Source organism: Cornus florida, unplaced genomic scaffold, assembly GCF_030987335.1.
Source record: "Cornus florida cultivar Cherokee Brave unplaced genomic scaffold, ASM3098733v1 CherokeeBrave_3.0.0_Hap2_Chr05, whole genome shotgun sequence".
In the NCBI taxonomy this organism is placed as follows: domain Eukaryota; kingdom Viridiplantae; phylum Streptophyta; class Magnoliopsida; order Cornales; family Cornaceae; genus Cornus; species Cornus florida.
Window position 1 is genome coordinate 113806226 of NW_026775575.1, and position 14552 is coordinate 113820777.

General features: G+C 37.9%; 2 protein-coding genes across 2 annotated transcripts; one reads left to right on the forward strand and one right to left on the reverse strand.

Moving 5' to 3' along the window:
• Positions 1 to 3166: 3166 nt before the first annotated feature.
• LOC132310005 (uncharacterized) lies at positions 3167 to 4108 on the reverse strand. The gene has a single exon (XM_059808248.1). The coding sequence runs from the start codon at positions 4106 to 4108 to the stop codon at positions 3167 to 3169; it is 942 nt and encodes a 313-aa protein (XP_059664231.1).
• A 5238-nt stretch (positions 4109 to 9346) lies between these two features.
• On the forward strand, positions 9347 to 12124 carry LOC132310006 (BTB/POZ domain-containing protein At5g48130). The gene is given in 4 exon segments (XM_059808249.1): positions 9347 to 9450; positions 9542 to 9611; positions 9674 to 10963; positions 11366 to 12124. Coding segments are annotated over 4 exon segments (2223 nt in total).
• Positions 12125 to 14552: the final 2428 nt, after the last annotated feature.

Here is a 14552-nt window from a genome sequence, read left to right on the forward strand (position 1 = left end):
CTGAATGTGAACTTGCTTCTTAACATTATTATAAGTCTCAAACACATATTTACAACATTTAGTAGCTTCAAACAGTTCCAGAAAATTCAATTTCAGCCAAACGAACCACAAAAAAACAGTTTCTGGACCTTTTAAGAGAGAGCAGGATTTAGAAATTAAAAGAGCCTGCTCTTCTTTTCTTCAGAGCCGGCTCTAGGCTCATTAGAGCCGGCTCCACAACATCCTAGAGCCGGCTCTACCTTCTAGGAGCTGGCTCTAAGGGGTTATAAGAGCCTGCTCCCTTTTCCCCTTAGCAGCTTCGTCCGCTTCGTCGTCTTCTCTATTTTCTGTGAGTACCAGTTCTTGTAGAAATTTTTAGTGCATGTTTTAAGGCCTAATTCAGTTCCAGATCGATTGTGAAACAATGATATATCATCAAATTAGAATTGAAAACAAAATACTACACAACGAAGCCAAATTACAAAACTACAGTTTATTTACTATCTTTCTGAAACAATGAAGAACAGGTTCAATTCCATGAAGTTAAACATTGATTAAATATGCATAAAAGTTGTAATTAAGCCTTAGTTTAATCCCTGGAGTCTTCCTAACCATGCACAGAACACAGATTAGGGAGATAGAGAAGAACAAGACTTGCCTTGAGTTTCAGACTTTGAAACTCTAATTCCACAGTTTATGTAGTCTTCCTTGAACTGCTCTGCCAATTCCCTAAGTTCACACTCTGTTTCTTAGCAGCCCTTGGTGATACAGACGTAGCTTTATGTTTTCTAAAACCCTAAACCCCAGTATGTACATGTATATATAGGCTTCAATTTACCAAATCCTATTCCAACTCTGACTATAAGTCGGCCAACGATAAATCCTAAAACCCTAAATTTAGATAAATAAAATAATTACACCGTGAAAAACTTAAACATTTAAATTAAACCAATAAAATAAAATAAATTAAATTAAGTCAATTTAAAAACAACCCATTAACATAAAAATGAAAAATACTCAATTAATCAATTCAAACAAAACCAAAACCAAAACCAATTAAAATAACAACTAAATAAAATCACAATTAATTCAAACATTCCAGCAAGCAAATAATCAATTAAATAAAAAAAATGCAATTAAACAAATAAATAAATACCAATTAAATACATGTCACATAGGTAAACAATTAAATAAAATAATTAAACCAAATAATCACGCAAAAATACAATAAAAATAAAAAATAAATGCCGAGACTATCCTTTTAAAATTAGGGGTATTACAGTACTGACCTGTCACTTGATTTATAACAAGCTGTGAGTCACTAAAAATCTTTAAACAACGTACCTAAAGGCTGCTGACCAATCGAAGACCAGTAAGTAACGCCTCATATTCGGCCTCATTGTTCGTAGCAGGGAATTTCAAGCAAATAAACTGCTGCAACTTGGTGCCTTCGGGTGTTGACATAACAACCCCTACCCCTGGCTTGATTCGAGGAGCCATCGATCCGAAGCTCCCACTGTGGTTCAAGGGGTTCCGGCTCTTCGGGAGTGTCTTCATATTCTAGAAGAAAGTCTACTACGGCTTGTCCTTTGTGCGACACCTTCGGTTCATAAGTTATGTCGAAGGACCTGAGCTCGATAGCCAATTTGGTAATTCTCCCAGATAGATTGGGTTTAGAGAGTATACCCCGTATAGGATAGTTAGTGAGTACCACAATGCTGTGAGATTCAAAATAATGCCAAAGCTTTCTCTTGGCATAAACCAAGGCTAAGATGATTTTCTCTGCTTTGCTATACCGTGTCTCCGCATCTATCATTGTCTTACTTGTGTAGAAAACTGGATATTGCCTCTTTCCTTCCGTTCTAATCAATGCTGCACTTGTCGCTATACTAGAAATTGCCAAATACATAATAAGAACCTCCCCGGGTTTTGGAGCGGATAGAACTGGTGGTTCGGCCATGTAACCTTTCAACTGATTGAGGGCCTCCTGCTGCTGAGGTCCCCATATATTTTTATTCTTAGATCTTATAGTATTGAAGAATGGTTTGCACTTATCTGACAATCAGGATATAAACCGGCTGAGGGCTGCGATCCGACCGGTAAGAACTTGTACCTCTCTGCAATTTTTTGGTTCCTGATTCTGGATGAGGGCCTTAGCTTGAGCCGGACTTACCTCTATTCCTCTTTTATTCACTATGTGGCCGAGGAATTGACCTGATGATACCGCAAATGAGTACTTGGATGGATTCAGCTTCATGTTGTACTTCTTCAAGGTATCGAAAACTTCCTGGAAGTGCTTCGGATGGTCTTCATTCTTCACACTTTTGACCACCATGTCATCTATATATGCTTCAACTGTCTTTCCTAATAAATTGTCAAAGATCTTATTGACAAGACGTTGATAAGTAGCCCCAGCGTTCTTCAGTCCAAAGGGCATGACCCTGTAATAATAAGTCCTTTTTTCTGTAATGAAAGCCGTTTTTTCTTCATCTTCAGGGTTCATAGGAATTTGATTGTATCCCGAGTATGCATCAAGGAATGTTAGCCTCTCGTAGCCGATGGTAGCATCAACCATCTGATCTATCTTGGGCAGAGGGAAGCTATCTTTAGGGCAGGCTTTGTTAAGGTTGGTATAATCTACACAAACCTTTCACTTTCCATTATTCTTTTGTACGACCACCACGTTTGACAACCACTGTGGATATTGCACTTCTCGAATGAAACCTACTTGCAACAACTTGTTCACTTCTTCAGCTATAATGCGATTGCGTTCGGGGGCAAACCTTCGGTGTTTCTGCTTAACCGGTTTGAACCCCGGATCCACCTTCAGGCTATGGCAGGAAACTAAATGATCGATTCCTACCATGTCCGAGTGATCCCATGCAAAAGCATCTGCATTGCTCTGAATAACATCAATTAATTTTCTTCGGACGCGGAGGAGGAGCCTAAATAAGTGACCTTCTGAGGGTCGCCGAGGATAACTTCCAAGGCTTCAAGGGTCTCTTTGGTGGGTTTCGCAATTTTTTCTTCTTCCTCTACCTTAAGATACTTGGGCAGAAGGTTCTGTAATTGCTATTTGGGTATACTTTTGGAAGCCACACCTGGCTGCTGCTGAGTAGACACCTTCTTTGCTTCAGCCTGTGTCAACATATAGCATTCCTTCTCAGCGACTTGATCGCCCCATAAATTAATCACTTTTTTTCCCGTCTAGAGATAAACACTGCATCACCTGGTGAAGGGTGGACGGAACTCCTCTCATCCGGTGTATCCAGCCTCTTCCCATAATGAGATTATAAGAAGGATGGATCTCTGTTAAAACAAAGTTATCCTTTAGAGTCCTCTTCGCCGCAGTTACGGACAAGTCTATTACTCCAAAGGGATTTACTCTTGTGCCATCGAATCCCATCAACGGGCTGGAGGTAGGTCGAATAGATGATGACAGGATCTCTAGCTGCTCAAAGACCGTCTTTGTGATGATGTTGGCGTTACTTCCTGGATCTATCAAAACCTTCTTGATCATACAATTGGCCACTAAACGACTGATGACCAATGGATCCTCGTGGGGGAGTTGAACTCTGGATAGGTCGCCATTTCCGAATCCAATACTGATGCTACCCGAAGTGATAACATTGACCGAGGATATCTTTCTGAGCTTGTGGGCTACCCTCAATCTGGATCTATATACCCTCTCGGACTCTTGATCATCTTCAGACCTGCCATGTATTACATGAATGACTTTTACTTGCGTACCTTCCACCTTGCGGGGATAGACCTCGCGGGGCTTTGCATACTCCTTGGTCACAAGGTAATCCGCCGACTCACCTCTGGCGATCATATTCTCCACATATCGCCTAAGGGATCTGCAATCATTGGTTAAATGCCTATAATCTCGGTGATAAGCGCAATGCTTGCTTTTGTCCCTTTGCTCCAGGGGTTGCTTTATTGGCTGCGGGGTTGTGAACTTCATCTTATTCTCTTGGAAGAGCCGAGCCAAGGTAGTTCGAAGAGGTGTAAATCCTTCCTCTACCCTTTGTTTCTTCTCAGGTTCCTGGGTGATCGGCGTTGAGGTAGATTGGCTTTTTTGAATCTTTGAAGTTGGAATTCTCTCTCGAGGCTTGTTCTCCACCATCACGAGGGTGGCGTGCTGCGTTCAGTGGGCTATATTTTCCTCAAGCTGAATGTAGATTTGGGCCCTGGTATTGAGAGTCTGCATGTCGGGGTGAGAATATTTGACCAAGGAAGTGTGGAACTTCGTCCCCTGAATCATCGCAAGTTTAAATGTCTCTATAGCAGTCGCGGGATGACAATCTGCTATTTCTGAGGCTTCCATGTTGAATCTTGATAAGAAATCCTACAATGTCTCCCTCTTCTTTTGCCTTACGGTGAAGAGGCTGGCAATACTCTTCTTTGCTTCTTATTTCCGCAATACTGTGCCAGGAACATGGTGCACAGAGTTACGTAATCCGGGATGGACTTGTGCGGTCTATTCCTGAACCACTCTAGTGCTGCTCCTGTCAAGCTGGTAGGAAAAACTCTGCACATCCAAGGGTCATTACAATCATGCAAAGCCATCTTTTGAGCGTAATGATCTAGGTGTCGAGAAGGATCCCCCGTTCCATCAAACTGGGTGAAAGAAGGCATGGTGAATTTCTTGGGCCTTTCAACCAGATACACATCGTCAGTGAAAGGAGTTTTGACCAAGGAATTTTTGTGTTCTCTAGCCATCTCAGCTGGTGTTTGAATCTTCAGGAGTCTTTTCTCATCAAAGGCATCCTGAACACCTGCACCATCTGGAATTCCATTGGACCACACCGTGAGCTTATGGCTGGATTCGACTTGCTCGTCCTGCGTGCGATGAGGGACGTTATCTGAAGCCACAGCCTCGGATCTTGCCCTCTGTTATTGTTGAACCTCATTTGGCTGAGCCTCATTGGGTCGTGCCCCATTAGGTGGAGACCCATTAGGTGGAAGCCCGGTAATCGGAGGAATATTCTGATTAGGGGGTGCTGCTGCGTCACCCATTGGTGGCGGTGGTGCCAATTGAGCCATCGCCGTTTGCAGAGTGTTATTCTGCTGTTGAAGTAAGGCGATCTGAGCCACGCTCGCTTCGTTTGCCTGACGAAGTACGTCAAACTGGTGTAAAAACTCTTCACGCATCTTCTGCATCAACTCCGTCTGTTGATCTGTTGAAGATCCTCCATTCGACATTCTGGATGGTAGTTGCAGGATTCACCTGTAAAACAAGAGTGGGAATATATTTACACACGTTCCCACAGATGGCGCCAAAATGTAGGTGCAAAATTCCGCTCAACCAATTACGATTGAGAGAGAATAATACAATACACTCAACAAATAATAAAAATAAACAAGAACAGTGTCTATAGAAGAATTGAATTGCTCGCCCCTTTATTGGGCCTAGGCCTCTATTTATACACAAAAAGTTGGTAGAATTATCGTAGGACTCGCGTTACTTGTCCCCTAATTCTCCCTTACATGAGTTTCTTTACAAATAGAATTCTTTCCATTATATCATATTTCCTACGTATGACTTGCTTTGTATAAAAACTTTCCTTCTGGGTTGACTCTTTTGCTTAATAGGACTGAGCCATATTTAGTTATACTTGGGCCGGATGTGGTTTGGCGTAAGTGACTTGACTAATGGACCAAAACTTCAACAGCGGTGATGTTGAGTTGATTGATACTCTTGCCTGGTTTTGGACGCCCAACATACATGATAATGGGTTAAAGCACAACGTAACTTGGGCTTGATCTGGATGGGCTTATGAGATCTCCTAAATGCAGATTTGTATAATGGTGACGTGTTTCATTCTTATTGGAGGGAAATTTTTCCTTCCACAATGACAAATTTCAAAAGAAAATAACACGGGTAAGACATAGATACGTTAAAAATAAACATATAATATATAATATATATATATATTATCTTTTAATTAATTCATGATATATTTTAAATTGCATTGAATCTTACGTTTTAAAAAATAATAATTACAAAACCATCCTGTTATATGGTCTCCAATCAAAAACTAAATTATTCAATTTTCAAGATATTTCTTTTTATATAAGTAAATCACTTTTTAATATTATAAATTAGAAAAGTGATTTACAATTAAAAGAATATGTTGTGATTGGATGAAATCACTGGACGATGTGACACTCTTAAAATACTAGGACATGACCATGTATTGAAGATTTTATAGGGTACTTGTGCACAGTGAACTTCATATATAGAATGTAGTCTTCATATAATCCACTTTATTAATTAGTATAACTTAACGGTGTTAAAAAAAAAAAAAAAAAATAGTATAACTTAACCACGTGCCTTCATTTGTGCGCAAATTTTGAATACTAGTATAATTAATTTTACACACTTCATTGTTGCCATTAATATTCTTTATTTTCTTTTTCAAACAAAATATGGTTTTTTTTAAAAAATAAAATAAAAATTTGGGCACCTTGTCTGCTGCAGATGAAAAAAATGGTTGTTTTCTAATAGCAATCAAACCAGGACTTTCTAGCAGGAAAATAATTGATCATCGAATAGCAGCCAAGGCATGGCTGTAAATTAGGGTAAAGTGCAAAAAACCCCCTTCAATTATTGGTCATGTGCAATTAACCCCCCTGAACTACAATTTGCCCCCTTGAACTATTGAATTTGGTGCAATTAATTCCCAATGTGACATCTCCGGCCAATTGGTGAAAACGAAAATAGTAAAAGACAATTTTACCCCTTATAAAAACTGCGTCGTTTCAGTGTGTCCCGTCTCTGAAAAAAAAAAAAAAAAAAAAAAAAAAATTTCCTTCTTTACTCCATCCTCACCGATCACCACGTTCTCAATCTACATCCTCACCGATCCCGTCTCTGTAAAATCCTTAACTTTCTTTCACACTGAAACTTGCTTTCCTCTTTCTTTATTTATATATAGAGATAAATATATCATATATATATATATATATATATATATATATATATAGAGAGAGAGAGAGAGAGAGAGAGAGAGAGAGAGAGAATCAACGTCGGCGACCATAACTTCACAACGCCGAAAATCAAAGACTGTTCCGGCGATGTACGAGCAGTGAGTTCACTCCACCGTCCTCTCCACCGCCGGCCGCCACCATCCGAAGCCAAGCTCGTAGTCGTTCAGTCCCGCCGGCCGCCATCAAACCCAATCACGGGCGAGCTTCTTTATAACATCCCATCACCGGAATCGCGGCTTCTTTAATCGCTGATTCGCTACTGTCCTACGAGATGGTCGGAGAACGTAGAACGACTTTTTTGTGCTCGGAGAACGCTGACAATAAAGAACGGCTACGAGATGGTCGTGACGACGACAGGGTTAACTGGTGGTCGGCGACAAGGACTGATGATGGCAGAAAATAGAACGCCGGCGAAATAATCGGAAGTTGCAGGTTGTCGATACAATCTGATATAGAGAGGGTTTGGTGCGTACTGACGCGTGGTGCGCGATTCCGACGATGGGCAAGGAAGGAAGAAAACACTGCGAGCAAGGATCAGCATTGAGTACGGGATGGCTGTGACTAACTGCAACCTATGAGCTCGGTGAGGATGGCGTCGAAAGGTGATTGGGATCACCGGGACAGGTCTGTGATATCGTCGGATTCGTAATCGGATTCCTACCAGAGACCGAACTTGCTACGAATCCGTGGCCGGCGTCTCGACTCCGTCAATCTCTTCGCTCCCGACAAATCTCCGTCACCGATTGCTTTGCTTGATGGTGATTCCATGGTGGTGATGCCGGCCGTAGGAAAGAGAGAAGATAGAGATGGCAGGGGAGTGAGAGAAACTGAATAAAAGTGGAAAAGAGTTGCAGCTGACACGTGTTGTCGGTTTTGGTTGGGGAAAAGCAAGTCGGGTAGAATAGCACTGCTATTTAGGAAAATAAGGCAATGTTTGGTTGGATTTAATGGTAATAAAAGGGGCATTATGGTCTTTTAGATTCATAAAGGGTTGTATGGTCATTTAAAAAAATTTGGGTTGTCACGTGACCCATCATGTGCGTCTTCACGGCCAAATTCAACCGGCTTATCACCGGACGGGGTAAATTGCACCAAATTCGTTAGTTCAGGGGGGTTATATGTCAAATTAGTAGATCATGGGGGTTTTCTGTTACATGACGCATAATTGAAGGGGGTTTTTTGCACTTTACCCTGTAAATTATAATACTACTAATAGCTATTCTATATTTATAATTATAAAAATAAGATGACCAAGATCCAAACAACTTTATTAGTCTCGTTTTGCCACTTCATTGTGTGTGTGTGGATATATATATTTTTTTGCATGTTTAAAGGAATGTATTGCTCGAGTTCTAAGGACCTAAAGCTGTAACTCTGCTCCTTTCTAAGGAATTTAATTGATATATTTTTTATTGTATAATTAAACTCTTTGGAAAACAAAAAACTATTGACATAAACAACTAAGCAATCCTATATACAATATCAAAACATATATATTAAATAAATTATGGGGATTGAGACTTGTGGTAGTAAGCAAAGCAAGCAAACCCATCAACCAAAAACCACCCCAATTTTCAGAAGCCGTGCCGTCTTGGGTGTTAGCTTATACCACAATTCACACTACAAAACTTCATCCGCACTTCATCTCCTTCACTTTTTAATTTATCATATATTTTGATATCTTCTAGTTCCACCTTTTCACTTTCCCAACACACTCTTTCATCCATCTATGTGATTCATGTCATCTTAAGAATACATTACCATACAATTTGTACAGTGAATCTTGGCATAATGGTAAAGTTATGAAATAACGGGCTTATCATATGAAGTTAAAATTACACACAATATGATCTCTTCAAATCCTGTAATGACGAAATCTCGTGAATTGGGATAGCCTTTTAGCCCTTAGCATCCAATTCAATGTTCAGGATCAATCCATCATTTATACATGTGTCTACATGGGTTACATACTAGAACTCGGTTATACAAGAATCACATGAAGATTTTCAACTTCCCAACACTCGAGAACGTTTTTGAAGCCTTAAAATTTGGATTTTGAGTTCCACTCGTGTGCCTATGACTTTGACTAAAAAATGTGCCACAATAGAAAACTGCACGGGTGTGTGAACAAAGTGCTTAAACCACCTCTTTTCTCTCTTTCACTCCCATTCAATTCCACTGGTTTTCTGGGTTCTAGAACCTCTAACAATAATTAAAATACTATTATTTCGATCTTTGGGACCAAGATTAAGCATTTATGGCAATAAAAGAGAGTAAGACATACAAAAAACTTATGTTTATCCTTGGTTATAAGTTCAGCTGTGACTGTGATCAATAGTTTCACTTTCACAGATTCTAGTGTCCTCTAGTAATGGACACTGCTAGCCTGAAAGATGGTACATCGGTCTCCACTCTATCCAGTCCTTTCTTGTCACCTAATGTTGGGGCCTTGCTTAAGATCAAAACTATTTCATGGTAAGATGTCAATTCATTAATTCTGTTTTATCTTTCAAAGGATACCATAAAAGAATTCTTAAATGTATCTTATTCAAAAATGTTATTTCAGGAGCCAAGAAACCGGTTTACCTGTTTCTGTTCGTGTTCATGCTGCCGATAGGACCTTTCACCTGCACAAGGTAAGTTAGTGGTAAGAATCTCAATTCAAGTTTAAAGTTTATGCATATAGAAGTGAAAACAGAAACTATCAACCAAACATATTTTTTTTACCCTTTTTCAATTTTATGTTCTCACTAAAACAGAAAACTGTTCTCAAAAAAACCTTAACAAGCAGACCCTTTCTAATTCAAATTTTTTGTTTTTTTTTTTGGCTTTGCAGTACCCTTTATTTTCGAAGAGTGGATACTTCAAGAGGAGATTGAATGAGTCAAATGAGGTTGAGATACCACAAAATTTCCCAGGAGGACCAGAGACCTTTGAGATGATTGCACTGTTCATCTATGGTTCTTCCACATTAGTTGACCCCTTCAACGTTGCAGCCTTGAGATGTGCAGCAGAGTTTCTTGAAATGACGGAAGAGTATGGCTCCGGCAACCTCTGTGACAGGTTCGATATTTATTTGAACCAAGTGGTCCTTCAAAGTTGGGATGATACATTAATTGTTCTCCAAAAGTGCCAAACATTGCTTCCATGGGCCGAAGAGCTTCTAATTGTGAGCCGCTGCATTGAATCTCTCGCCTTCATGGCTTGTATGGAGATTCTTGATCCAGAAAGGAAAAGGGACCAGCCAGTGGTCACATTGGAGGCTTTGGCTGGTCAAGCTTGGAGCAATGAAACGGTGAAGGAGTTAGTGAGCAAAGATTTGTGGATCAAAGATCTAATTGCTTTGCCATTTGGATTCTTCAAAAGGCTAATTGGATCTTTGAGAAGACAAGGAATGAAAGAGAAATATGTGAGCCCCATTATTGTTTTCTATGCAAACAAATGGGTAGTATCAAAGAAGACACGCCAGTTTTGGGAGAATTCCGGTGAGAGAACCGGAGATAATGACACGAAGAACAAAGTTTCAGTGATCTTAGAGGGTATTCTTGATTTGTTGCCAATGGGAGAGAAGGCTAGTAAAGTGATCCCACTTGGGTTTTACTTCTCATTGCTTTCTAGGTCTCTTGAACTTGGTTTGAAGAGTGAGAGCAAGACAAAGTTGCAAGATCAAATTTCATCTCTTCTACAATTGTCACAAATGGATTATTTTCTCTTTCCAACAAGAGGAACAGCGTCCATTTCTCACAGCATTGAGTTGGCTACAATGGAGAGCATATTCTCAACCTATGTGTCATCTAACATGGATCCAAATCATGCTCCTTCACTGAGTAATTTCAGAGTTGCAGAATTGTGGGATGCTTATCTTTCGCATATAGCTGCTGATCCTAACATGGGGCCTAAAAGATTCATGGACCTCATTGAAACTGTACCTCTATTTAGCAGACAAAGCCATGATCATCTCTACAGAGCAATGAACAACTTCCTACTGGTAAGTTTTATCACTGCTTAAACTCTGGTACAACTTAGTTTGAATAGGGTCAGTTTGACATCAAACACTAAGCAAATTAAAATTGCATTTGATCAACCAAACCCTCTCACCTCTTGACCTACATAACCAATCTCCAATTCAATTCGAGGGTATTGGTAAGATAAATCTAGGTAGGTTCGCATCAATGAGTGCAAAAGAATCATATGCACGCGCACACAAACCTTATACATTGCTTCTTAATTGGTTTGGTTTACTGATTTTCTGTCGTAACAAAATTGAACATATTAATCTGCAAATACCCATCTCAAATTCATCAATATGTTATTGTTGGCACATATTTGCAGCCTATTCAAAGCTCAATCTTTTTTACTAGCTAAGAGGGAAGTTTTTTTTGTTATTCAGGCACACCAAGACATGTCACAAGATGAGAAAGGGTTGGTATGCAAATACCTCAACTGCCAAAAACTATCACAGGAGGTGTGCATTGAGGCAGTCCAAAACGAGTTGATGCCACTGCGTCTGATTGTCCAGGCGCTTTTCGTTCAGCAACTAAACACTCATCAAGCCTTCAAAGAATGCTCAGACTCATTTAGATATGCACATTGTGGCGAATTCTCGGGAAGCCTCTCGAGCTCTAGATATGCAAACTCCAAAAGCCAGAACCTAGGTGAGAGTCCATACATAGATGGAGGAGAAACAGGCAATTCTAGACCACTAAGCTTCTCGCTGCAGAAAGACACAGCAATGCCAAGGTCTGAATTCTCAAGGAAGGAGTACGAATCCACAAGCTTCAGAATCCAAAACCTTGAACAAGAACTCTTGTCCTTGAAGAGAAGCCTTCATTCCCAAAACATTTCGAAGAAAACAGAAGCAGATTCGAATAAAACAAAACAAGTTACAGGCAATTCACAGAGCTTGAGACCATATGGTCTAGAGGGAAGGACATTGAGCAAGAAGAGGAATCCACTAGGACAAGTGACTGCTTGCATCGGTTCTGTGAACTTTGCTTCCCAGAGAAAATATGCCAGTAGGCTGCTCAAGGTATTTAGGAGCATAAGTTTGTTTGGAAGAGGAAAATCAAAGAGGAAGCCAGGTGCTCCTGGTCTATGGGCTTAGGTGATTTAACGCATTAACTATATATATATATATATGAATCTATGATTTTGATGTATGATAGTTAAATCAGTAAACAAGAATCAAATTTAACCAGGAATTAGAGTAATTAATCTGTCAAGTTTACTGAAATGGAGGGAAATTTGCAGATAGTTGATTTTGTTCAAATAAGAGAACATATTTCATTCGCTGGTTAATTTAACTGACACCGGCTCATATTTGGTCAAATATTAATATTTTTAGAAAATTACTATTACTCATATTATAATCATTTGTTTAGTTTTTCACTCAGACCCCAAATGTTACTTTTTAAAGTTGTCAGATTATTTTTTGAATGTAAAATAATATTGCTACCCATTTGACTTTGTTAAAACCCCTTTTACCCTAAATAAATTATTTAAAAGACAAAAATACTGGTGACAAACTTTGTCTTTTCCACTTATTATTGCCATCTCTCTCTCTATTTTGGCTTCAATGTAATTTTTTTAATAATATTTTGCTCTGTATGATCAAATATGCCAGAAAAAAAAAATTATTTATGCAAATTTAGATTTTGGGTTTGTTGTAGATTTTCCCTATTTTTTTTAAAAAAAGTTTCCTTATTGTCTTATGTTTTTTTTTTGGTACTATAATGATTTTTTAACCTCTAGACGTGTATAATGCATTATATTTATATAAACAAAAAAGTTATAATATGTGAAAGCTCTTGATTCTTGAACTTCAATAACGAATTTCATTTGCTTTATATAGTATTCCGACCAAACGATTTAGACACATAACACATTACAAAAGAATACACATAAATCACTGTAAAAATAAATTTTTTTTTTTTTTTAACCACTTCAAAATTCAAACTGAACTGAGGATTATTATTATTTTTTGATAAATGAATTTTATTAAAGAGCACAAAAGCTCTGATGATTGAAAAATTGGAGTAATTTGTGTTTGTGTGTTATATAAAGGATATATTTCTTTTATTTAGTTGTGTGACTCCTTTTCTTTTATGAGTTTTATTTGAAACAAATTATTGATAATGTATTCAACTAGTAATGGCGGTGAGGTTGTGGGAGGTGACCCACATACGACGATAAAGAGAATGTATGACTAAGAGTGAGAGTGAGGGTGATGTTGGATAATTAATTATTGAGGGTAATTTCATCCTTATATAATTATAATATTTTAGATTAAAAGGCTAAATGAAGGTAAAAATATTATTTCACACATTTTCTGATGGTGTCAATAATGAAAAAATAATTTGGAGTGTCAGTAATTTTTTAAAGGTGTTTTAAAGTGATATTTGGTTAAATTTGAAAGGGTGGCAGTGAAATTAACCCTTTATTCAACTAACATAAACACAAAGACATATGATATGTTTGTAACTATAAAAACAACTTTCTATTTTCAAAAAACATAAAACTTAACAAAAAAAAATCTCCTTTGTTCATTTTCCTGAAAACTCATTTATAAAAGTGTCTATTTTCAGATAATTATAAAAATTATTCTCTAAAAACTATTTTTAAAGTTAAAAACTAAATATGTCCATATTTATTCGTTACTCCAAACATGTCTATGTGTCAATCTCACAAGTACAAATCAAAGAAGTTGATAAATTATTAAGTGACATAATTTGAGATCCTTGCTTGAGAACTCCAACATAACATGGAGGGAAAAACTATTATATTGAAACTTACTTCTGACGATTTTTGATGATACAAAATGTGTGTTTTTGTTTTAAATATTAGTGTTGTCCTACAAAATCAACTTAATCATATTGGACCTCCAAGTAAACATCATTATTCATTAGAGAGATTCGTAATAGCATCACAAATTAAATTTGAGGGAAAAACATGCGCAACAACATCATACACCCGAGGGGATCCACGATTTAGAGATTTCGTAATTCCATTTACAGTTAAATTTGAGTAACTTTTTCTTTTAATAGACAAGCTTCTTCCTTTCCATATGTAAACATGAAACATACCACATTCGTATATAAAGTTAGTGTTATTTTCTGCAAACAAATTGAAATTGAAGAATACCATCAACATAAAGGGTGATTTAAATATTACAGCACTAAATATTGAGTAAGATTAAATCAGTCAACACTTTAGGACAACTCAAATTAGAATCATTAAAAACATAACATAACCATTCAAAATTAGAATCATACCACACGAATGACTAATGAACGATGTAAATTCAAAAATTCAAAAATATCAAATCAACACAGCAGACAAATTTTTTTCATTTGACTGATAGGGTGAATTTGAGTTTATTTCAGGTAAATACATAATCGATGAATCAAGAAAAATCATGAAGGCAACACAATCAAGCAATCAGAACCGTTGGTTGCCCATTCCTTGCAATACTAAAAAGCATGATGCTAGTAGCCGAAAGTATTCAAAATCTACGGCTGCTTCTTTGCAATCAGAGTGTGGGGCTCACATGATGTGGGCTCAGACATGAAGTTACACGA